Genomic DNA, 25,583 nt, shown 5'->3' with positions numbered 1-25,583 from the left:
CCATATGCAAAGAATCTTGCAGTATTTCTTGTCTGCCAGGCGATGGCGCTATTGACAGTCTCATTCATTTCTGCTAATAAAGCAATGCTTTTCAACCTTGGTAAATTTAGGATGCTGGCATTCTGGGAATTGAAGTCCATGCATCTTAAAGTTGCCACCATTGAAAAACGCTATGCTAAAATGTTCAATAGGGGCCAGTAGAAGTTCAGGATTTACTAAACATGATTGAAGGTTCTGTAGCTAGGTACACCTGCCACAACAGCACACAGCGGGTGCCTGCAGCTGCTCTTTGCACACAGTTATAGAGAGCATAGCTACAGTCCTGAACAACGAAGTTATTTCACTTTATTTCCCTTATGAACTGTGGAAGGATAACAAAGAAGCACAACAGGTGAACCTATCAAATATTCTCCCTGGCTTGTGTAGTGAAGAAAACTGGCACACCTGCTGAGGTATGCAGAAAGTAAGCACCTACCCCCCTCCTAGAAGAATGAAATATATTGAGGAATATGAAAAAAGGCAGAATATTATATTTTCCCAAAGAGAGAAATGGAGAAACATGGTTTTTGTAGAGGCAGAAAGCAACCCCACTCTTCTTTATAGCACAAAGCAGATGTCAGCACTTGAGAGATAAAAAGCTTACTGAAAAAGAAAGAAAAGTATCTAGATAGCTCCATTCATATGCAAAGCAAATACTGCAGGCAGAAATCCATTCAAGACAGGGTATTTTCAAACTCTTCGCAGCAAAGTCTGAACAAAGACAGAACGGTAGGATTCCCCCTCACTCCACATCCAAAACAGGGCAAAACCATTACGACACAATAGGAATTGCCCAACACCCTTTCAGAACATAGCCCCCTTCATTAGCAGTCCAAATGTCCCTTCTTGCATGTTCAGATGCAAAAGGGGAAACATTTCTCCTTTTTTGGGGGGGGGGGGATTAGTTTGTTTTGATAGCCTTATGCCAGTGGAAATGGAGATCCCCCCCCTTGCCCCATTTCTGGCCACAATGGCCACCTGCAGCCCTCTGCCCTCCCAACTCCACTTTCGCTGGCAGAGACACTGCAGGAGGGTCCTTTGCTGCTTCCAGGCCAACCCTACGGGCCCAATCTGAGCATCCCATGGGCCGGATGCGGCCTGCAGGCCTTGAGTTTGACACCCCTGGGTTAAGGCATCAGGCTAAAAACTGGGTGACTGTGAATTATAGCCCCGCGTGGGCACGAACCCAGCAGTGACCTTGGGCCAGCCACTTCCTCTCAGCCCTAGGAAGATGGTAATGGCAAGCCACTTCTGAAAAACCATGCCAAGAAAATTAGAGACTTATCCAGACAGTCTCAAGGAATGAGATACGATTAAACAGAAGGGGAAAAAAAATCCAAATATCAGCATTCCAACTGACAAACTCCAAACCAATAAACTCCAAGACAAGCATTTCCTCAAAATTCCATTTTATTAGAGTTATCATATTGGCACATCTGCGAAAACCCGAATCGGAGAGTTCCAGGTTTCCTCTTCCCAGAAGAAAATCGAAGATCCATCCCCTGCACCCATCAGTCCATCACATGGCCCAAGCAAATCATCATCCCAACTGGAGACATTCCTCCAGATACCCCTTTCCAGGTGCGGGGTCATTTGTCCTTGACTTTCTGAGAAAGAATGTTATTGACTCAAAAAAAGAAGAATTATGATTTGGGGGCTAGTGTAACTTCTCTTTCAACTTTCTAGTCGTTCCTTGGCTGAACAGAGGGAGACTGGAAGACGTTAAGTTCGCAGTGAGATCTGCATCTCTAAAAGTAGAAAGGCACAAATGCAAAGCCTCTTCCTTGTAACAACAACAACGGGGGATCACAATACTTGGCCAATACTATAATGTATCAGAGTAAAACTCCTTTTTGGATTCAAGGTTTGAGTTCAGATTTGGAAAAGGGTTTTGGCACTAACTGGGCGGCTTCTCTCTGCTCCCTGGCATGGCTGGCCTACAACTTGAAGTGATGTACTTTTCCTGGACACAAGGGTGGAGGTTTTGTTGCCGCTTCTCTTTTGGCCACAGGAAGTGGGACTGCTATCACTTCTACCACACCTTCGCGAGAATGAGACTCATGCGAGGAGCTTGTGTGATTGTGCGAATGGACGAGGTCCAGGACAACATTGTTGTGTCCTGGTGAAGGAATATTTTTTCCATAGTGATGCTCAATCAAATGGGTGTGAGAATGTCCCTCCTGGAAAAAAAAGGAAAAAAAAACATGGATGAGTCTTCTTTGGCCATTGAACCATAAGCCGCGGAGGCACAGTGGTCAGAGTGCTGTACTACAGGCTACTTCTGCAGACTGCTGGCTGCCTGCAATTTGGCAGTTCAAATCCCACCAGGCTCAAGGTTGACTCAGCCTTCCATCCTTCCGAGGTGCGTAAAATGAGGCCCCAGGTTGTCAGAGGCAAATATGCTGACTCTGTAAACCGCTTAGAGAGGGCTGTCAAGCACTGTGAAGCGGTATATAACTCTAAATGTTATTGTGATTTTATCCTGCTTTGAACTTTCCAATGCATTTACACAACAGTTGTTAGGAATAACATAGGTTACCTAACGTAGTTTGGGTAAAATACTATATATAAACTATGATTGTAAGTTTAAGTGTGTGTCACTTTAAAACTGCAAAGCATGTAATTTTGGGTGCGGTGTGAAACCACCATAAGAGGGAGCAAGAGAACCTGATTGATTGCTGACAATTACTGGATTGCATGGATTGATGTTTTGTTAACTACGTGTTTCCCCTACTGCTGAGTTGCTGAAGGAAGAGAGGAGTTTTTGACTTCTTCATATCTCTACTGCAAGGAGATATATTACTGGACTGATATTTGTAAGTTTACTGACCTCTCTTTTTCAAAACTGGAATTTGCAACTGAATAATCCCTGGAAGGACTGAACTAGTGAATGATATATGGACTGTTTGACTATGCTATAATTCTTATTGGAATAAACTATTTAATTAGCACTGTGTATCTGTTTTACTGAGTGTAAGCTACAAAAACGTTTATCTCACATATTTTGCCTGCCTGCCTGACTGCTGTGCAGATTCTGCTAGGGTGTATCCCTAACAACAGTGAATTAAGAAAATCCACTGAAAATTGAAAAAAGAAAATCAAGAAAATCAACAGCTCTTAATATTTTCAGTACAGGTAGTCCTCAGTCATTTAGTGATACTTTGAAATCACAACAGCCCTGAAAAAAGTGACTTATGACTGTTTTTCACACTTATGACCTTTGCAGCATTCCCAGGGTCAAATTGAGAATGCATGACAACTGACTCACGTTTATGACGGTTGCAGTGTCACAGGTCCATGTGATCTCCTTTTTGCGGCCTTCTGACAAGCGAAGTCAATGGCGAGGCCAGATTCACTTAACAACCATGTGAGTAAGGTAACAACAAGTGCAGTGATTCACTTAACAACTGTGGCAAGGAAGGTCGTAAAATAGGGCAAAACTCACTTAACAACAGACTCGCTTTGCAACGGAAATTTGGGGTTGTTGTTATAAATTGAGGACTACCTGTAATCTGGCAGTTGGTGAGTGTTAGAGTCAAAATCAAATGAATAGCATTGAAACATGGCAGCTAGTCTTTCAGTTAATAGAGGGTTGTTCCTTTTGTTATTGTAAGCATTGACTTAGCCCTAATTTGTTATAACCGCAGTTTGTTGAATGAATACCATGGCTCTGAGCCGGTTATTCTGTCTCAGCCCAATCTACAATCCAAAGTGTCGTGGTGAGGATAAAATAACTATCTCAGAGAAAAGGAAGCATATAAATAGAATAATCTATGGTTTGCAAGTCATAAAGGCTGCATTATGCTAAGCCAAGATCAAACAAACTCTATGACATATCAGAGCAATTATTCATGTGAAGGGATACAGGGGAATCTATAGCTGGAACAAGAAGTTGATTTTGAGCTGCTTGGATGGACAGAATGGATAAGAGAAACCAAGGGACACGTGGACTTGAACCCCCAGAATTCCCCAGCCAGTTGAAGTCTACACATCTTAAGTGGATGAGATTGAGGGGAAAGAGGGTGAACAAAATTGCATTTTACATCCATACCTTGACATCAAAGATGACACAGTCCGACTCATACTGTTCATCTTTAGGTTTTTCAAGGGCAGCGTGCGATCTAAAAACAGTCGCTCTGCAGAATCCAATATGCTGGAGAGAAAGAGGGAGAGAAGGAAGAATTCAGCTATGGCCACGTGAACACAAAAAGTTACTAGCGAATCAAAGAATCTGGTCAGATTATAGCCCAATTTGTTAGAGTACTCGGCATCCTATTCTTCTTCAGATGTTAACAGATTAACAGAGTTGGAAATCTCGTCCAAACCGCTGCCCAAGCAGGAGACCTACACCATTTCTGACAGGTGTCTTCTTGAAAGTCTTCTTGTCCAGTCTCTTCTTGAAAGCCTCCAGTGATGAAGCTCCCACAACTTCTGATGGAAACTTCTGTTCCATGGATTAATTGCTCTCACTGTCCAAAAATTTCTCCTTGTTTCTAGGTTGAATCTCTCCTTGTTCAGTTTCCATTCATTATTCCTTGTCTGGTCTTTGGGTGCTTTGGAAAATACCTTGACTCCTTCTGTGGCAGCCCCTCAATTATTGGAAGACTACTATCATGTCTCCCCTGGTCCTTCTCTTCACTAGACTAGCCAGACCCAGTTCCTGTAACTGTTCATCATATGTTTTAGTCTCCAGTTGCCTAATCATCCTGGTTGCTCTTTGCATTTTTTTCTAGAGTCTCAACATCTTTTTTATAATGCAGTGACCAAAACTGGATGCAGTACTCTAGGTGTGGTATTGCGAACAGTTCTGGGGTGCATCCACAGTTTCGTTGTACTTGCACAATGACAATAAAGTAGTTCTTCTTCCTCCTCCTCCTCCTCCTCCTCCTCCTCCTCCTCCTCACCGGCTGAATCCCACCCCTTCTTCTTCTTCTTCTTCTTCTTCTTCTTCTTCTTCTTCTTCTTCTTCTTCTTCTTCTTCTTCTTCTTCTTCTTCTTCTTCTTCTTCTTCTTCTTCTTCTTCTTCTTCTTCATCATCATCTGTGCATTTGATTTTTCTTCCCTAAGTGTAAAAGAAAAGTGCCACTTTTCTCTACATCAAGTTTCATTTTGTTAGATAGGGCCCAGTGTTCAAATTTGTCAAGATCCATGTGGATCTTCAGCTTATCATCTAGGGCTTACAGGAAGTTTGGGGGTGCATTATTTGTGGGTGAATTGTGAAGAAATTGAGGTTGCACAGAGGTTAAAGTGTGGGATTTGGGCAGGTGAGAGCCAGATTCAAGTCTCCATTTCTCTATGGCCGTGATGGCGAACCTATGGCACGCATGCCGGAAATGGCAGGCAGAGCCACTTCTGCCGGCACGCGAGAGGTTGCCCGGATGAGCCCCCCCTGCGTATGCGTGCGCGCCCCCACCAACCAGCTCCTTGTTGGGTATCTGCCACGCATGCACGGGGAGAGATAGGTGCACATGTGCAGAGACATGCAGTGTGCGGAGTGGTTGCGTGTGCATGTGCAGATGCATGTGCTGCATAGGGGTCACGCATGCGTAGAGGCAGGAACTGTGGATGCAGGGGAGTCGCACACAAATTGCATACTGATTTTGGAATGTGGTCCTGGTGTAGAGAGAGGAGAGATGGAGGGAGGGAGGGAGAGAGAGAGACAGAGAAAGAGACGGGGCGTGGGGGTTGCGCGCACATAGCATCATGAGTGCAGGCATGTGAGCGCCCTTCCCAGCAAGCTGATTGTTGGGTATCTGCCATGCATGCACGGTGGGGGGAGATGTGTGTGGGGGAGATGCATGCACAGAGACATGCGGTGTGCGGAGTGGTTCCATGTGCATGCGCAGAGGCATGCAGTGTACATGGAGGGGGTTGCACATATATGCGCAGGGGGCGGGGGAGTCGCACGCACATTGCATCATGAGTGCAGGCATGCGAGAAAGCGCATGGGCACACTTTTGGCACACAGTGTGGAGAAGATTAGCCATCACTGCTCTATGGAATATTTGACCTCGCATACTTATTTTCAATAATCAAATGCACAGATGATCCTGGTTTGGAGAGAGGAGGGAGGGAGGGAGGGAAGAGAGAGAGAGAGAAAGGAAGAAATGGCAATTGCTGAGACAGGATCGGAGTTGACCCTCACACTTACTGCTTCTCCTGCTGCTTTGGGATGGCAGTCATGATGGTCATCATGAGCTTCCTGAGCAGAGCAGTTGGTCTCCACAATAGCAAACTCCACGTAGAAAGCTTCAGGCTCATACTGAAATCAAAGCAAGAGACATTTTAGCTGGGTTGTGGGTAGAAGTGGCAAAATTAAAGAGCTGGGGGGATGAAATTTTAGCCCTGTCTGCTGCATATCCCCACCATCACCCGTGGTCAACTGTTCCTAGCACTCATGACGTTACCTAGTTCGGTTAACGAAACATCTTCAAGAAAACAACCGAGCTCAGAGAGCACCCGGAATCGCTCATTTCAATCCTGAGCTACCAATATTCTCCCTTGTTGATATTGGTTCTTTTCCTAGAGTTTTGCAGAGCATAATTCCCCTCGCCTCCTCCTGCTTTCTCTTAGTTATACGAAGCATCAAAGCATTAAACTGGGAGAGGTAATCGGAATTCCCTTTTAAGATTTGCATACTAACTTGGTGCTGTCCTCTTGAAATCTCAAGGACTTCATAAGCGTGGTTAGGCTGTTTTTCATTGTGTTTATGGAGCACGTATTCAACCGATTGTACCACATGAGGGTCATTCAGAGGCACCAGAATTGGACATTTCGGACAATTTCGACGCACATTTTCCACAGAATCTGAAAAGACAAACAAACAAAAAAAGGTCAAGAAGGGCACTTAGAGAAGGTGGCAGTCCAAATCTTCACTCTCCCTCGAACAGTTCAGAAAGAAGGGAAGGAGACGAGTGGAAGGAGGAGGAGGAGGCAGGGGAAGTAGAGGGAGGGAGGAAAACCTGACACCAAGTGTACCCTGGGATTGCATTGAATGTTCCAGTTGTAATTAAAAAGGTGCTTTTCCAAAAGGTAACTGGACTCTCTTGGCGTTTTTTCTTGAAAACATTTCACCTCATCCAAGAAGTTGAAGAACCTTCTTGGAGGAGAAGGGATACATTTTCCAGTGGGAAAAAAACCCAAGAAAGTCCAGTTGCCTTTTGAAAAACCACTTTGGGGACAATCATGACATGGACAATAGACATCATTCCAGGTGTAAATACCTGTTGTAAAGAACTTCATTGTACATAGGATCATCGTAAGTAAAAGTCTCTGCTATCTTGCTGTCTATGCCAATTGCCACCCTTGCAAAGCAAAATACACCTCCAATTCAAGGAGGACTTCTTCATGCTGGGGCAGTGGAGAAGGCAGAACTTCCTCTTTCATGGTAGTTTTTCCAGTCTGGTGCCATCCAGATGGATTGGATTAATATCCACTCCCGTCTAGCAATTCAACTGAAACGGGAGCTGTGAGATTACAGAACATTGACTAGAAAGAGGCCGTGGGTTGCCCAAATCTCAGCAGGAAGACTACAGAAATTGACTGGCACAATATCACCCCCTCAAAATCACCTAACTGTTATTAATTTAGTAAATAAGACTAAGAAATTTTTTCCTCCCTTTGTACTTACCCGGGGGGCCAGGAAATCAACCCTCTTAATTACATTGAGAGTTTGTTTGTATCCATGTAGATTGTGTTGATTGATGTAGTCCACGGCCAAATCTCCAAATTTTTTAGCCTCTTCTCCATTGCAATCAAATTCCTTTAACAAGAGAACACTAAACGTGCATCCTATAATCTGGCCCAGGAGTACAAGAGTTACCAAGGAATTCATGGCTATGTTCAGAGATGATGTACACCGATGAAAGGAAATGCTCCTTTTTATGCAATGCTTCTGTTCGCTGTCCCCACCACCACCTGCCACTTGCATTGGCTTACCTGAGAGGATGCAATATTTGCCAAAGGTGCTGCAAACAAGCAGAAAGGAAAAATAAATATGTGGGACATCTAGTCAAAGTTTGATTAGATAAGGGGGAAAAATGCAGATTGTACAAAAAGAAGAAAGCAACTCTCCTAGTCAGTCAGTCAAATTAATCCCAGGAGACCAGTGCAGAAAAGGGTATTTTAAGAATACAAAATTATATAGCGAAGATGCACAAAGGTAGTGTCAATTATACATATGGAAGACTTTGTGTCAAATCTCAGCTCCATTATTGACCTAGCTAATAGGGATAAAGTGCTATCCAGTTGACATTGAGTCTTAGCAACTAATTCAATCCTTTCTAGAATGATCTGTCCTCAAAACTAGCCCTTTAGGCCATCCAACATGGCAACCATTGCAGTTGTAATGAAGTCCATTCATCTTGCTACCAGTCATCCTCCTCTTTTCATTCCTTCCGCCTTTCTCAGCATTACAGATCCATGTGTTTGTTTCCTTTCCCACCCTTGCTGTTCTCCAGAGTAGAGGCGTCCAATTTGGGCAACTTTAAGACTTGAGGACTTCAACTCCCAGAATTCCCCATACGGCATGGCTGATTGAGGAATTCTGGAAGTTGAAGTCCACAAGTTTTAAATGTGCCAAGGTTGGACACCCCTGAACCAAGCCATAAAACCCTAGCCAAGTTGAGTGTTGGTTTTAGAGCTGATCTGATTAAGGGCATCCCTATATTATGTAATACCTTGTGTGAACGTGGAAAATATAAGCAGCGTACCATATGAAACCGCTATATGTGCTCCATGCTGTCTAGAATCTGGAGGTTTTGTCAGAATGATGGAATGCAGGTTGTATCATGCTGCTTATATGCTGGTTGTGATATCAAAATACATGTATCAAAATTGATGGGCTTGGTGTTGGGATATCACAATGTCCCTTCTTTTTCCCTCTTTGCTATTCTCTTGGACGTTCCTGTCCATGGTTATAAGTAATCCACAAGAATTTCCATCAAGAGGTTTTACTAATAACCCAGGCTAAGGAATTCTAGGTGAAATTAGAAACCAGAGATGAACACTCTCCAGGATTAATTAAAACAACAACAACAGAATAATGGAATTGAAAGGGACCTTTGAGGTCTTCTAGTCCAACCCCCCGTTTAAGCAGGAGACCTTATACCATTTCAGACAAATGGTTGCCCAATCTTTCCTTAAAAACCTTCAGTGATGGAGCACCCACAGCTTCTGAAGGCCAGCTTCCACCCATCAGTTCCCACCCATTGCTTCTTGTCCTGCCCTCTGGTGCTTTAGAGAATAGCTCGACATTCTCTTTTTTGTGACAGCCCCTGAGATATTGAACATGGTTATCATGTCACCCCGGTCCTTCTTTCACTAGACTAGACATACCCAACTCCAGCAACCATTCTTTGTATGTTTTAGCTTCCAGTCCCCTAATCATCTTTGTTGTTCTTCTCTGCACTCTTGTGAGCAACAAGAAGTAGAGTATGTTAGCAGAATCTGCACGGCAGTCAGGCAGGCAGGCAAAATATGTGAGATAAACGTTTTGTAGCTTACACTCAGTAAAACAGATACACTGTGCTAGTTAAATAGTTTATTCCAGTAATAGCTTTAGCATAGTCAAAACAGTCCATATATCATTCACTGGTTCAGTCCGTCCGGGGATTATTCAGTTGCAATGTCCAGTGTTGAAAAAGAGGTCAGTAAACTTACAAATCAGTCCAGTAATATATCTCCTTGCAGTAGAGATATGAAGAAGTCAAACCTCCTTTCTTCCTTCGATGTTCAATAACTCAGCAGTAGGGAACACGCAGTTAGCAAACCATCAATCAGCAATCATCAGGTTCTCTTGCTCCCTCTTGTGGCAGTTTCACACCGCACCCAAAATTACATGCTTTGCAGTTTAAAGTGACACACACTTAAACTTACTATCATAGTTTATATATATTATTTTACCCAAACTACGTTAGGTAACCTTGTTATTCCTAACAGAGTAACAATCCAATTTTCACAATGGACACATTACATAGGAGAACGCTTTGTGTGAATATGGCTGAACCCGTCATCCATCATCTTACAAGTTCCAATGAAACCCACTGAATTCCTGGTCTTCTGAATGGAGACATCAAGGTCATTAATAACTCTTACCCTCTTTTCGAGTCATCCAACCATGAATGTGGCAAAATTACAATAAGGTGAACAGGCTTTATATCATTTCAGCAATGGCTGGGTGATTCTGTTATGAAGCTAGAAGGCTTCAATGGGGCCACAGGTATAGAATAGCAAAATATATTCAGATACTGGGGATTAAACTGGGCTGTTCAAGAAGGAACTGAGGAATAGCAAACAGAATCTGGTGGTCCTTTGTGGCCACACATTTGGGACTTCTTATTTCACAAAGAAACCTTCCTTAATTTTAATGAAATATGGAGCAGTGGGGAGCATTTTATGCGACATCAAAAGGGAAGATTTTTCCACTATGCATGGACAAGGACATCAAATATGTTCAAAGTCAAAAATTAAGGTGAAGGAACGAGGCTTAAATCAACAGAACTGTTTGTCTGTCTGAAAAGTAGCCAAAGCTAACGTGTCTTGATAAAATAGTTTACAAGTTCATGGACAGGTAGTTGCTGCAATCCGTCCCAAAACCAGAGTTTGTTCTTTTTCTTCTGCTGATTCCATAGATGTATACCATTCATTCCTTCTTTTGTTATAGGTAGACCTCCATTTATGAAGCCAATTGAGCCTGACATTTCCACTGCTAAGTGAAATGGTTGCTAAGTGAGTTTTGCCTCATCTTATGATGTTGCTTGTCACAGTTGTTAGTGAATCACTGCAGTTGTTAAGTTAGTGTCATGGTTGTTAGGTGAACTGGCTTTCCTGTTGACTTTGCTTGTCAGAAGGTGGCAAAAAAGGGATCAGGACACTGCAGCTGTCATAAATATGAACCAGTTGCCATGTGGTCAAAATTTGATCACATGACTGTGGGGATGCTGCCAAAGTCATGTGTGTGAAAAATGGTCATAACTCCCTTTTTTCACTACCATTGTAAGTTTGAATGGTCACTAGATGAACTTTTGTAAACCAAGAACTACATACCGTATGTATGTATGTATGTATGTATGTATGTATGTATGTATGTATGTACAGAAGACAGGATCAACCAATTCTCCAAAGCATCTGAAGGCAGGACAAGAATCAATGGATGGAAATTAATCAAGGAAAGAAGCAACCTAGAACTAAGGAGAAACTTCCTGATCATCAGATCAAGAAACCAGTGGAAGTTGTGGGTGCTCCATCATTGGCAGGTCTTCAAGAAGAAATTGGACACCCGGCTTCCGGTTTTGAGCTTCTTCGGTGACAGACAGAAATCTGCGATCGTGCGCAGTTTCGGTCTGGGCTCGCCACTGGAGCTCCCCGAGCTGGCTGGTTTCGGGGCTAAGCCACCCCGTAGAGGTGGTGAAGAGGGGGGAGACCGCCAGCAGGGTTGAGGAGAGCCGCATTTCTCCTCCTCAGTTGGCCATTACTCCCTTTCCCGAAGGTGGTTCCAGTGGTGGTCAGAAATGGCCACCTCAAAGAAGAACTCAACTGGAAAAGAATGTGCAGGTGGAAGATAAGAAATGAAAGTTTTGGCTGACCGGGTTAAATTGCAAAAGTAACAACTAAGGTACCCTGGAATTTAAACTTACAAAAAAATAACATCATTCCCAAAGAAGAGTCTGAAGCAGCAAAGGAAAGCGAAAAGGGAAAGGTTTGGTTTTTTTCTTTCTTCTCTCCCTTTCCCTATACTGACAACTAAGAGACTTAAATAAGAAATCGTTAAAATCCACCTTGACATCAACAAGCTATTAAGGTGAAAATTAAAAAAAATATGTCAAAGGGATAACAAAGATTTCTGGACACTAAAAAAAAATTTTATAAGCAGGAAAGGAGAGAAAAAGAATAAAAGGGCAGGATCTGGAAAGAGGGAGGAAACCTGGAATTGAAAGGAATCTACAGTAAAACTTCAACAAGACTTCTAAAAGATACATTTTAACTGAAACTTTGTAACTAAACAGTAGAGCCCCAGGAAGAGAAAGTGAAAAAAAAAAGGAAAAAGAAACAGCTTGCGTGTATTTGGATTACTTGGTGATCTTTGGATTCTTTTATTGCACTTGAATGACTAAAATTAATTGGGTGGTTGTTTAAAAATTTATACAATGGCACTACTTCTGGATGAATTGAAAATGGAATTTAAAAAGAAGATGCACAAGAAGGGAGGGGTTCTTTTGGCTTCATTTTTCAATTCTTAGAAATGGAGATTTGGAACTATGAGAAACAACAAGAAACGTCTGCAAAACAAGAAGACTGGGACAAAGAAGAAGCCATCTTTAATGAATAAGTAATTCTTTGTGGGGAAGAAAAAGGAAAGAGGGGAAAGAGAATGGAGAATTTAAGACTTAAAAAAACAACCAAAGAAAAGAAAAATAATTTGAAAAATAAGTATAATATTGGAAAGCAACAGAAGAGGGGAATACAGAAGAGAGAAATGGAGGTAGAGAGACATGGGGGTAAAAAGGGGAGAGAAAAGAAGAGAGGGAAGAAGAAAAGGAAAAGAAGTTACAAAGGACCGAAACAAGATATAGGGAAACAGGACCTATTTAGAGATAATGGGTGAAAATTTAACTGAAAAAGGGATTTTGTAAAGGTACATAAGATTGTATTGTTATATTAGTAATAGAAATAACTTTAGAAAATTGGAAACAATGTATAATTAAAATGAGGGATAAAATAGTTAGTGTAATTTAGTGAAATGTTTGTTAATAAAATAAATCAAATAAAATACATGAGAAAATTGAATTAGGAAGGGACAGGAACATTTTAATTAGTTAATGCTTTATAAATATAAGTGAAGGGGGGGGGAATTAATCATGGTAAGCTTATAACTGTTCCCATAGAAGTATGATATTTAATTGAAAAGTAATGTTAAAGAAGTTAAGATTTTAATGAATATTAACATCAATGATAGAATTGAATTGGAATGGAATGTGTTGTTTTAATTACAAATATTTATAATCTTTTTTTAAAGAATATAGCATGTATTTTAAGAATGTACCAAGCAGAATCCGAATGGAAGTTATGTATTATATTGAATGTTAAAACTTTAAGGTATATATTGAAGCCTAAATAAGAGTTAAATGGATAAACTTAAAAGATATAAAGGTGTCATACTCCAATTAGCAACTACAGGAGAAACTTTGTTTAAGGAGAAAAGATAATATGAAACTGAAACAGGACAGACAAAAAATACAAATATAATGATTTGAATTGAGATGAGATAATTAAAATAAAATTGAGAAAATTAAAAGAGGGGAGAAGCTAGGTAGAAAATGTAAAACAGTAATAAGATACGGAATAGAACATAAAAATGAGCATCAAATTGAATTTGTGTCTGTACGAAGAAATGCAACCCGGGATCATGCTACTTTCAAGAAAGATGTTTTATTTGTATTTTTTTGGTGAAAACTCAAATACAATTTACAAAAAAAAAGAAGAAGAAATTGGAGACCCATTTGTCCAGAGTGGTATAGAGTCTCCTGCCTGAGCAGGAGGTTGGACTAGAAGACCTTTTATATGCTCTAAAAGGGGCCCTAAAGCCCACTCCCTCTTTTGAGTCTGTTTGGATCCAGACTTGGTGGTTTCCATCCCTCTGGCTAGTGCCTGGTAGCCTAATTGAGAAGGATGTGGTTAAGGGTGGGTGAGTGGGTATATATGTTTGTGAGAAAGAACAAAGCACTTTCTAGCAAGTAAAATTTTGCTGTTACTATACCTTAAATTCACTCCTGTATTTCAAAGAATGTATTGCGCCTCAGTGTTCAGTTGGAAGTGACTTGACTGTGACTGTTGACCAGGGCTGGGCTGTGTGTCTTGTCTGCTGTAGCTGCAACTTTCTGTGAAAACCCAGGTACAAGATCTTTGTGCCTTAATAGGCTGTGTCAGAGCTGGTCTTCAGCAGGTTCTGACCAGTTCTGGAGAACTGATAGGGGAAATTTTGAGTAGTTCGGAGAAGCGGCAAATCCCACCTCTGACTGGCCCCACCCCCATCTATTCTCTGCCTCCAGAGTCCCAGCTGATTGGCTGGGCCTGCTTTGGTTGCCCTGCATAGGAGAACGGAGCTGGAAAGCAAGTTAGTGGAGTGGGGAGGAAATGGAGATTTTGCAGTATCCTTCCCCTGCCATGCCCAACAAACCACACCCAAAGAACTGGTAGTAAAAAAAATTTGAATCCCACCACTGTACATACATACATACATACATAATATACATATGGTATGTAATTCTTGGCAGACAAAAGTTCATTCAGTGACCATTCAAACTTACAATGTCACTGAAAAAAAAGTGAGTTATGACATTTTTCACACACATGACTGTTGAAGCATCCCCACAGTCATGTGATCAAAATTTGACCGCATGGCAGCTGGTTCACATTTATAATGGTTGCAGTGTCCTGATCCCTTTTTTGCCACCTTCTGACAAGCAAAGTCAACGGGAAAGCCAGTTCACCTAACAACCATGACACTAACTTAACAACTGCAGTGATTCACTAACAATTGTGACAAGCAACATCATAAGATGAGGCAAAACTCACTTAGCAACCATCTCACTTAGCAGTGGAAATGTCAGGCTCAATTGGCTTCGTAAATGGAGGTCTACCTATAACAAAAAAAGGAATGAATGGTATACATCTATGGAATCAGCAGAAGGAAAAGAACAAACTCTGATTTTGGGACGGATTGCAGCAACTACTTGTCCATGAACTTGTAAACTATTTTATCAAGACATGTTAGCTTTGGCTACTTTTCAGACAGACAAACAGTTCTGTTGATTTAAGCCTCGTTCCTTCACCTTAATTTTTGACTTTGAACATATTTGATGTCCTTGTCCATGCATAGTGGAAAAATCTTCCCTTTTGATGTCACATAAAATGCTCCCCATGGCTCCATGTTTGGAGCAGAGATGTGCAACGTTGGCACCTTTAAGACTTGTGGACTTCAACTTCCAGAATCCCTCATCCAGCCATACCAGCTGGGGAATTGTGGGAGTCAAAGTCTTAAAGTTGCTGAAATTGGACACCTCTAGAGAACAGCATGGCTGGTAAAGGAAACAAACACGTGGATCTGTAATGCTGAGAAAGGTGGAAGGAATGAAAAGAGGAGGATGACCACTAGCAAGATGAATGGACTTCATTACAACTGCAATGGTTGTCATGTTGGATGGTCTAAAGGGCTAGTTTTGAGGACAGATCATTCTAGAAAGGATTGAATTAGTTGCTAAAACTTAATGTCAACTGGATAGCACTTTATCCCTATTAGCTAGGTCAATAATGGAGCTGAGATTTGACACAAAGTCTTTCATATGTATAATTGACACTACCTTTGTGCATCTTTGCTATATAATTTTGTATTCTTAAAATACCCTTTTCTGCACTGGCCTTCTGGGATTAATTTGACTGACTGACTAGAAGAGTTGCTTTCTTCTTTTTGTACAATCTGCATTTTTCCCCCTTATCTAATCAAACTTTGACTAGATGTCCCCACATATTTATTTTTCCTTTCCTCTTGTTTGCAGGACCTTCGGCAAATATTGCATCCTCTCAGATAAGCCAATGCAAGTGGCAGGTGTGGGGGTGGGGACAGCGAACAGAAGCACTGCATAAAAAGGAGCACCTGACATCAGGTCCTCCGAAGTCTACCTTCCTTCCATCGGTGTACATCATCTCTGAACATAGCCATGAATTCCTTGGTAACTCTCATACTCCTCGGCCAGATTATAGGATGCACGTTTAGCCATCACTTGTTTCCCCAACTTGATTGCAATGGCGAAGAAGCTGAAAAATTAGCAGAATTGGCCGTGCACTACATCAACGAGCATAATCTACACGGATACAAACAAGCTCTCAATGTAATCAAGGATATTCATGTTGTGCCCCGGGTAAGTACAATGGGAGGAAAAATTTTCCGAGTTTCATTTACTAAATCAATAACAGGTTATTGGGGAGCGGGGGTGTTGTGCCAGGCAATTTCAGTATCTCTCCTGCTGAGATTTGGGCGATTTACGGCCTCTTTTTAGTCAACGTTCTGTAATCTCATAGCTTCCATGTTAGTTGAATTGACATGTGTGGACAATGGGTGTCCACCATTTTGTTGATAGTTATACACAATGCCCGCACCCCATCCCAGTGAATGCTTATTCTTCTGACTGCTGCTTCTTTAGCTGTCAGATCCTTAGAAAAGGAGAGTTATCATTTCATGATCTGCACCATATACATAACATGTTTAACCAGCACAGAGTATGTTTTTGTGATTCAGAACTTGGTGTGAGCACTGGTTAGATTGGTTGCGTCAATTCAGCCCCTCGGGTTATTTAATGGTTCAGTGTGTGATGGAAATCTGGGAAATGGTTCATTCTGCAAACTGGGTTAAATGTTACTCAGTTGAATGCTTCAACTGAGAAAAATATTAACTCTCTCCGAACAATCTGATCTTTATTAGACCCCTGTCCCAAACAATTGCCCTAAGTATCTGTAGGTAGACAGGCCAGAACTACCCAACCCCATTGTTTAGAGCCAATATGTTGGTGGTTGAATAGACAATATGCACACATGTGAACCATGCAATGTCAGAAAGAGGTAATTTCTTCCACCCAGACCCGGCCAAAACCAACAACTGGGAAATCAACTAAGGCCTGCAAGAAAACCTCAGATGTTTATGTCAGGACATGTCAGCCTTGTCCATTCCTGCCTTGCAACCTCCAAAAGAACTGTGTTTAATTTAAGGCAGCATTGACATTTTGGTATATTTTCTTTAAAGCAGTTGAGAAGTGCACCAGGATGAGTTCTTTAACTTGGGTGTCAAGCTGATGCAACAGAGAAAGAAATGTGCAGGGAGAAAATTCATTCACATGCTAATTTTTCATTTTAGAGACCCCATGGGAAGGTAATCTTCCTTGAGCTGGGTGTTCTGGAGACAGTGTGTCACGTGTTGGATCCAACTCCTGTCAAGAATTGTACTGTAAGACCACAGCATTACCATGTAAGTGTCTGAAGATTCTTGAAAATGTAAGACTTTGTGAGAGGACAGGTGGCTTCTTACCACTCCATCAAGAGTAAATTCAGTTTCTGACAACACAAACTGATATATTGGCGAACAAAGGGTTAATGCAGAGGTCTCCAAACTTGGCAACTTTAAGACTTGTGGACTTCAACTCCCAGAATTCCTCAGCCAGCCATGCTGAGAACCCAGGGTTAATGAAACCTCAGCAGTCGCTAACCTATTCTATGGGCATTCGTTTTGAGTTCATGTTACATCGCCAGATTTCATTTCAACTCTGAGCAATGAATTAGTCAGGAATTAAGAAGTCAATTCTTCTTTCACATTCACCCTGTGATGTCCAAAGCTGAATTGTTCCCATGCCAGATACCATGAAAAGTGCCTTATTGCTCCTCTGCTTAAAACAGAAGGTATCCAACCACAGCAACTTTAAGATCTGTGGACTTCAACTTCCAGAATTACCCAGACAGCTATGTCCAAGGTTGGATGCCCTGGGTTTAGAGGTTAAGTAGAAGTTCTCATATTACAACATCTGCAAATATTTCAGCAAAGACACCAATAAGATAGTTTTGAAGCAAGTATGCATGTCAGGTTCAAAACCAAGAAAGACCCACAAAGTTAGGGCAAAGCAATTTTCCTTTATTCCTCCTTGCCTATAGACAGAAATGCCCAACTAAAGCAAACTACTTGCATCATTAAATGTATACAGTAGTCTGATAACTTCTAGGGAAGAGCTGTCTTGACCTATTTCTTCCCAACCAAACCATCTAAACTGTCTCTTGCTTATCTGGAATGCAATGCCTCCCACCTGGGAATCCAGAGTACATTCCCTCACAGTGCACTAGCTACCGTAATGATGCTGCCTCACAAATTAGTCTAGCCAAGTTACTAGTGCACTGTGCTCATTTTAATAATCTCCTACCTGTTAAGAATGTGGAGTATGCTGTAATGGACCATAATAAATCCTACTAATGCTATAAATCGCGCAGAAGCACCAGCTTTAAAGGACTAACCCAAAATGGTTTATTAAATCATGTTAAGTTAAAGTTTATCATATTTAATTTGATGCCTTTGTATCTCCAGGCTGTTAAAGGAGACTGTGATGTCAAGCTGCTCAGTGATGAGGGCATCGACAAAGTGGTTGCTTCAAAATGCCACTCAGATCCAGGTAATTTGTCTCTTGGATTCTTAGCTGGGCTGGATTCAAGAAACTGAGGTGTCACTGAGCTAACAACTGGCATCTTGTTTCTTCTTGTCCTATTTTATTAATGTTTATGACAGTGACTTACTAACCCAGCCTTTCTTTAAAATTTAGCAGCATCTTAGGGTCCTGAGATGTTTCACCGAAGCTAACTGTGCATTGTTTTAATTCAGTTGAAAGGCAATTCAAGTCAATATAAGTCAATCTAATGAGCTGGAATGGATTACTGAATTGGATGCTTCCAAACCATTTATTTTGCATCTACAAAACCACGACCACCACCACCCAATCTGATTAAAATGCTGTTTTCTATCCATTCAAATGATGGATTTGAATCAAACTGACTGTTCAAATGAATTTGATGCTTGGATATGGACTGGAATAACTTACACAACCTTAATAAAGCATTTGACATCCCTTCCTCCCTTCCATCCCAGCCAATCAAAACCTAAGCTGTCCCGTCCAGGAAATGAAAGTGCAGGAGAATTAACTCTGTGGTTGGTACTTCCTGGTTATTGGAAAATTGCTATGGAAAATTTCCAATTTAATTTGCATTTAGGGAAATTCCCAGTCAATCTTATTAACTAGAACAGGAACAATCGTTATTCAGATCAACAAGGAAAAACTATGGCTCAATGTCTATTGAACATTAGCAAACATCAAAACATTTAACTACAAAATGAGAGGAAAAAGACAGACAAAGCAAGGCGGAAACAGAGAAAGAGATCAATCAACACCCATCCCTCATCTATATGATTTATGTATCTCTATATTTATATATCAAAAATGATCTTTATAGATCCACTGGAAATGACATTCTGGGTATTGAACATGACATTTCCAAATGGAGTGGCCTTTCATTATTCCAGCTTGAACCCATTTATGTATGTAGCAATAGCAGAATAGGGACAGAAAGTAGGACACCAGGTGATCCCTCTTCTTTTCTGCCCCGTTAAACAAACTACTGGATGGATCGGGATGGTGTATCTGACCATAGTCTGGAATGCATGTCTAGACGTAACTACAGTAACTAATTACCATAATTGAGCGCAAACTTTTTATTGGTAAGCAGGACAGTTGCTAAGTGAATTTTGCTCCATTTTATAATCTTTCTTGATATAGTTGTTTAGTGAATCATGGCAGGTATTAAGCTAGTAACACGGTTGTTAAGTGAATCTGGCTTCCCCATGGACTTTCTTTTGTCAGAAGGACGCAAAAGGGGATCACCTGATCCCAGGACAATGCAACCGTCATAAACATGAGCCAGTTGCTAAGGGTCTAAATTGTGATCACATGATCACAGGGCTGCTTCAACAGCCGTAATTGTGAAAAACACTCCTGTCACTTTTTTCACTGCTGTTGTAGCTTTGAACGGACACTCAATGAAGGGCTGTAATTGAGACATTGACTCAGATTTATGACTATTGCAGTGTCCCAGGATGACGTGATTCGCTTTTGCGACCTTCTGGCAAGCCAAGTCAGTGGGGATTCACTTAAAACAGTGTGACTAATTAAAGAACTGCAGTGATTCACTTAACACCTGTGGCAAGACAGGTCATAAAATGGAGCAAACTCACTTAACAAGTGTTTCACTTGGCAACAGAAATGTTGAGCTCAATTGTGGTCATAACTCGAGCACTGCCTGTACTTATGGTCCCCCATTGCAAAAGCCATAATTTTTAACCTTCTCTCCGACAATGTTTTTTAACCTCCTGCCTGAAATTTCCTGAACAGTTAGGATAATTAACCAGTGGAAGGACTTGCCTCCAGAAAGTTTTAAGAAGAAACCAGACAACCATTTGTCCGAAATGGTACAGGATGTCCTGCTTTTTTTTTGCAGCAGGTCTCAGCTAAGACTGCCACCTGCTTTCAAAGCCCTTCTTGACCTTTTTTTTTTTTTTTTTTTTGGTCTTTTCAGATTCTGTGGAAGACGTGCGGCAAAATTGTCTGAAATGTCCAATTCTGATACCTCTGAATGACCCTCACGTGGTACAATCTGTTGAATACGTGCTCCATAAACACAATGAAAAACAGCCTAACCATGCTTATGAAGTCCTTGAGATTTCAAGAGGACAGCACAAAGTTAGTATGCAAATCTTAAAAGGGAATTCCGATTGCCTCTCCCAGTTTAATGCTTTGATGCTTTGTATAACTAAGAGAAAGCAGGGGGAGGCGAGGGGAATTATGCTGTGCAAGAACAGCTGCAGGTTTGGGGTTTGGCTAGGCTAAACAAAAGAAGAATTAGGGGTGATGTGATAGCAGTGATCCAATATTTGAGGGGGTCTAATTATTTTCCAAAGCACCAGAGGGCAGGAAAAGAAACAATGGTTGGAAACTAATCAAAGAGAGAAGCAACTTGGAATTAAGGAGTAACTTCCTAACAGTGGTCACTGCCTGGAACTCACTACCTGACTCTGTTGTTACATTCTCAAACCCCCAAAACTTTAACCTTGAACCATGGACCTCACTCCATTCCTAAGAGGTCTGTAAGAGCACCAGCGTGCCTCCCATCCCTGTCCTACTATTCCCATTTATTCGTACTAATTTATTATGTATATACTTATATCTGTTTATACTTATATGTTATGTTCATACATACTTGTTTTCTCATACATGCTTGACAAACTAAACTAAATAAATAATGGAGTCAAATTATTCTCCAAAGCACCAAAGGTCACAAAAAAAAAAAAAACAATGGTTGGAAACGAAGCAAAGCAAGAAGCAACCTGGAATTAAGGAGAAACTTCCTAATAGTGAGGACAATTAACCAGGGGAACAGCTTTGCCTTCAGAAATGGAGGTTTTTAAAAGAGACTGGACAGCCACTTTCCTGAAATGGTATAGGTTCTCCTGCTTGAGCAGGGAACTGGACTAGAAGATCTCCAATGTCCCTTCCAACTCTATTCTATTTGAAATATTCTAAAACAGAAGCAACGAAACAGTCATGTAAAAGCTTAAAAAATCCTTATTTCTTAGGGGCTCTGGGGATCACAAATTACCTCTCTAAAGGGAGCTGGAAAATTTCAGTAGGAACAGTTGACCACGGGTGATGGTGGGGATATGCAGCAGACAGGACTAAAATTTCATCCCCCCGGCTCTTTAATTTTGCCACTTCTACCCACAACCCAGCTAAAATGTCTCTTGCTTTGATTTCAGTATGAGCCTGAAGCTTTCTACGTGGAGTTTGCTATTGTGGAGACCAACTGCTCTGCTCAGGAAGCTCATGATGACCATCATGACTGCCACCCCAAAGCAGCAGGAGAAGCAGTAAGTGTGCGGGTCAACTCCAATCCTATCTCAGCAAGTGCCACTTATTTATTTCTCTCCCTCCCTCCCTCCTTCTCTCTCTGTGCAAACCAGGACCACATTCCAAATAAATATGCAATGTCAAATATTCCATAGAGAAATAGAGACTTGAATCTGGCTCTCACCTGCCCAAATCCTACACTTTAACCTCTGTGCAACATCAATTTCTTCACAATTCATCCAGAAATAATGTATCCCCAAACTTCTTGTAAACCCTAGATGATGAGCTCAAGAACCAGATGGATCTTGACATATTTGAACACTGGGCCCTATCTAACAATATGAAATTAGATGTAGAGAAAAGTCAAGTCTTACACCTAGCTAAAAAAAAAAACCAAAATTATACATATAGAATGGGTGAAACCAGGCTTAATAGGAATAACTTTGAGAGGGATCTTGGAGTCTTAGTGGACAACCAGATAAATATGAGCCAGCAGTGTGCAGCAACAGCCCAAAAAGCCGATGCAATCCTAAACTGCATTAACAACTGCAATCCAGATCAAGTTAAGTACTAATACCACTCTATAAAGCCTTAGTAAGATCACACCTAGAGTACTGCATCCAGTTTTGGTCACCACACTATAAAAAAGATGTTGAGACTCTAGAAAAAGTGCAGAGAAGAGCAGCCAAGATACTTAGGGGATTGGAGGCTAAAACATACAATGAATGGTTGCAGGAAGTGGGCTTGGCTTGTCTAGTGAAGAGAAGGACTAGAGGAGACATGATAGCACGGTTCCAGTATTTGAGGGGCTGCCACAGAAGGGGTCAAGCTATTTTCCAAAGCACCTGAAGGCTATACAAAGAATAAGGGATGGAAACTGATCAAGGAGAGATTCAACCTAGAAATAAGGAGAAATTTCCTGACAGTGAGAAAAATCAACCAATAGAACAGAAGTTGCCTTCAGAAGTTGTGGGAGCTTAATCACCAAAGGCTTTCAAGAAGAGACTGGATGGCCATTTGTCAGAAATGGTGTAGATCTTCTGCTTGGGTGCAGGGTTGGACTAGATGACCTACAAGGTCCCTTCCAACTTTGTCAATCTGTTAACATCTGTAGAAGAATATGATGCTGAGTACCCTACAAATTGGGTTGTAATCTGTCTGAATTCTTTAATTCACTAGTATCTTAATTCTTCCTTCTCTCCCTCCTTCTCTCCAGCATATTGGATTCTGCAGAGCGACTGTTTTTAGATCGCACGCTGCCCTTGAAAAACCTAAAGATGAACAGTATGAGTCGGACTGTGTCATCTTTGATGTCAAGGTATGGATGTTAAATGCAATTTTGTTCACCCTCTTTCCCCTCATTCTCATCCACTTAAGATGTGTAGACTTCAACTGGCTGGGGAATTCTGGGGGTTCAAGTCCACGTATCCCTTGGTTTCTCTTATCCATTCTGTCCATCCAAGCAGCTCAAAATTAACTTCTTGGTCCAGCTATAGATTCCCCTGTATCCCATCACATGAATAAATGCTCTGATATGTCATAGAGTTTGTTTAATCTTGGCTTAGCATAATGCAGCCTTTACGATTTGCAAACCATAGATTATTTTATTTACATGCTTCCTTTTCTCTGAGATTATTATTTTATCCTCACCACGACACTTTGGATTGTAGATTGGACTGAGACAGAATAACCGGCTCAGAGCTACCCAGAAATTTATCTAGGGTTTGAATCTAGATTTCCCCAGTCCAACTCTGGCCCCTTAATTGCCATGGTATGTGTTACAATAGTAAAAAGAAGAATGACACTCTATTAACTGAAGGAATTACTGCAATTATTCAATTTTATTCATTTGATTTCTGCTCCAACATTCACCAACTGCCAGATTACACATAATCCTCAATTTACAACCAGAACCCCAAATTTCCATTGCAAAGCAAGCCTGTTAAGTGAGTTTTCCCCCATTTTATACCTTTCTTGCCACAGTTGCAATAGCACTTAGAATTATATACCACTTTACAGTGCTTCACAGCCCTCTCTAAGCAGTTTACAGAGTCAGCATATTTTTCCACAACAATCTGGGTCCTCATTTTGCAAATCTTGGAAGGATGGAAAGCTGTGTCAATCTTGAGCCTGGTAGGATTCAAACTGCTAAACTGCAGTCAACCAGTAGGCAGCAGAAGTAGCCTGCAGTAGTGCACTCTAACCACTGCGCCTCCGCAGATCATAGTTCAATGGCCAAAGAATACTCATCCATGTTTTCGTGTTTGTTTGTTTTTTTCAGGAGGGACATTCTCACACCCATTTGATTGAGCATCACTATGGAAAAAATATTGCTTCTCCAGGACACAATAATACTGTCCTGGACCTCGTTCATTCACACAATCATACAAGTGCCTCACATGAGTCTCATTCTCACGAGCATGTGGCAGTTCCTGTGGTTGAAGCTCCTGTGGCCAAAAGAGAAGCTCCAACAGAGATACCACATGACCACACACACGCTGCAAAACTTTGTCCAGGAAAAATACATCACTTCAAGGTGTAGGCCAGCTGTGCCAGAGAGCAGAGAGAAGCTGCCCAGTTAATGCAAAAAAAAAAAAAAAAAACCCTTTTCCAAATCTGAATTCAAACCTTGAATCGAAAAAGGATTTTTACCCTGATACGTTACCGTCTTGGCCAAGTGTTGTGATCCCCCGTTGTTGTTGTTACATGAAAGAGGCTTTGTATTTGTGCCTTTCTGCTTTTAGAAATGCAGATCTCACTGCGAACTTAACATCTTCCAGTCTCTCTTTGTTCAGCCAAGGAATGACAAGAAAGTTGAACAGAAATTATATTAGCCCCAAAGTCAAATTTCTTCTTTTTTTAAAAGAGAAAATGCATAACATTTGACAATATCTGCTCATCATCTCTAATACCTTATAAGATCCCCACCCCGGCCAAATGTCTCACCATGCTACATTATTTTGCAGGGGTAATGTTGAACAAAGTCAACCTATTGACAGCAAAAGGCACTGGGTATTTCCTAAATAAAATGTTCAATTCTAAAATGGTCTTGCCCTTTGTTTTGCTTTACGTTCATGGCCAGATGGCTTTGGTCACTCTGAGTGAGAATTCTGGGAATTATAGTTTAGCACCTCTAAGAGAGGACAGTGGGTCAACCTATTCTTCAAAGCACCTGAAGTCAGAGCATGAAGGAATGGGTGGAAACTAATCAGAGAATCAGCCTAGAAATAAATATATTTCTTGGCAATTAGAAGAATCAAATAAAAATTTGACAATGAAGAAATAAACATTAGAAAAGCCAGCGTCTTTTTGACTCCCTATATATCTTGAGCATCTCTTCTTTTTAATGGAATGCAGGCTATCAATATTTGTAAAAACTCTTTTGGTCCCTCTGAGCTTCAAACATCTTTAAACAGGTCAGATAGTTTTCATACCATCAGCTTTCTTTTCTTGTCTCTGACCTGGGCCATGTGCAGTAGCCTTCTGACTGATTAGGCCAATTGAAATTGCGACCATGTGACCAGGGGGATGCTGCAACGATTGTAAGTGTAAAAAATGGTCATATGTCACTTCTTCCACTGCCATTATAACTTTGAACGGTTGGTAAAAGAATGGTTGAAACTGAGGACTACCTGTAATAGAATTATAGATTCAACTATTTATTCCATGATAATTAAGATAAGATAAACTTTATTGTCATTTTTTTTACTTTGAGTACACTGATACATATCAAAAATGAAATTCTGTTGCCTGTTCTCAAAAGAAAGTATATATCTACCCATACTTATATAACACATACAGGTGAAACTCAAAATATCATGCAAAAGTTCATTTATTTCAGTAATGCAACTTCAAAGGTGAAACTAATATATGAGATAAACTCATTACATGCAAAGCAAAATAGTTCAAGCCGTGATTTGTCATAATTGAGATGATTATGGCTTACAGCTCACGAAAACCCCAAATCCACAATCTCAGAAAATTAGAATATTACATGCAACCAATAAAACAAGGATTGTACATAGAACAATATCGGACCTCTGAAAAGTATAAGCATGCATA

At 41.0% G+C, this 25,583-nt stretch overlaps 2 protein-coding genes across 2 annotated transcripts; one reads left to right on the top strand and one right to left on the bottom strand.

Annotated features, from left to right (window-relative positions):
• Positions 1-1,431: 1,431 nt before the first annotated feature.
• LOC148125911 (antihemorrhagic factor cHLP-B-like) lies at positions 1,432-6,886 on the bottom strand (the record flags this gene model as incomplete). The annotated part of the gene is made up of 4 exons (XM_087933566.1): positions 1,432-2,219; positions 4,091-4,192; positions 6,191-6,301; positions 6,683-6,886. Coding segments are annotated over 4 exons (660 nt in total), but the record flags the coding sequence as incomplete, so codon positions are not given.
• Positions 6,887-15,708: 8,822 nt separating this feature from the next.
• AHSG (alpha 2-HS glycoprotein) lies at positions 15,709-24,565 on the top strand. The gene is made up of 7 exons (XM_026718884.2): positions 15,709-15,956; positions 16,946-17,056; positions 18,158-18,242; positions 20,194-20,357; positions 21,431-21,541; positions 22,738-22,839; positions 23,803-24,565. The coding sequence occupies exons 1-7, from the start codon at positions 15,756-15,758 to the stop codon at positions 24,061-24,063; spliced, it is 1,035 nt and encodes a 344-aa protein (XP_026574669.1). The 5' UTR covers positions 15,709-15,755; the 3' UTR covers positions 24,064-24,565.
• Positions 24,566-25,583: the final 1,018 nt, after the last annotated feature.

The sequence above is a fragment of the Pseudonaja textilis genome, chromosome 4 (genome assembly GCF_049901715.1).
Source record: "Pseudonaja textilis isolate UNSWEBS1 chromosome 4, rPseTex1.2, whole genome shotgun sequence".
NCBI classification, from domain to species: domain Eukaryota; kingdom Metazoa; phylum Chordata; class Lepidosauria; order Squamata; family Elapidae; genus Pseudonaja; species Pseudonaja textilis.
The sequence above is the reverse complement of the archived record's forward strand: the minus strand, read 5'-3'. Positions and strand labels throughout refer to the sequence as shown.

Bases quoted from the DNA above. Each gene is read 5' to 3' on its own strand.
- AHSG (XM_026718884.2), top strand. From the start codon at position 15,756: ATGAATTCCTTGGTAACTCTCATACTCCTCGGCCAGATTATAGGATGC. The intron at 17,057-18,157 runs GTAAGTGTCTGA...TTGTATCTCCAG, and splicing joins TAAGACCACAGCATTACCAT to GCTGTTAAAGGAGACTGTGA. The intron at 18,243-20,193 runs GTAATTTGTCTC...TGGTCTTTTCAG, and splicing joins AAAATGCCACTCAGATCCAG to ATTCTGTGGAAGACGTGCGG.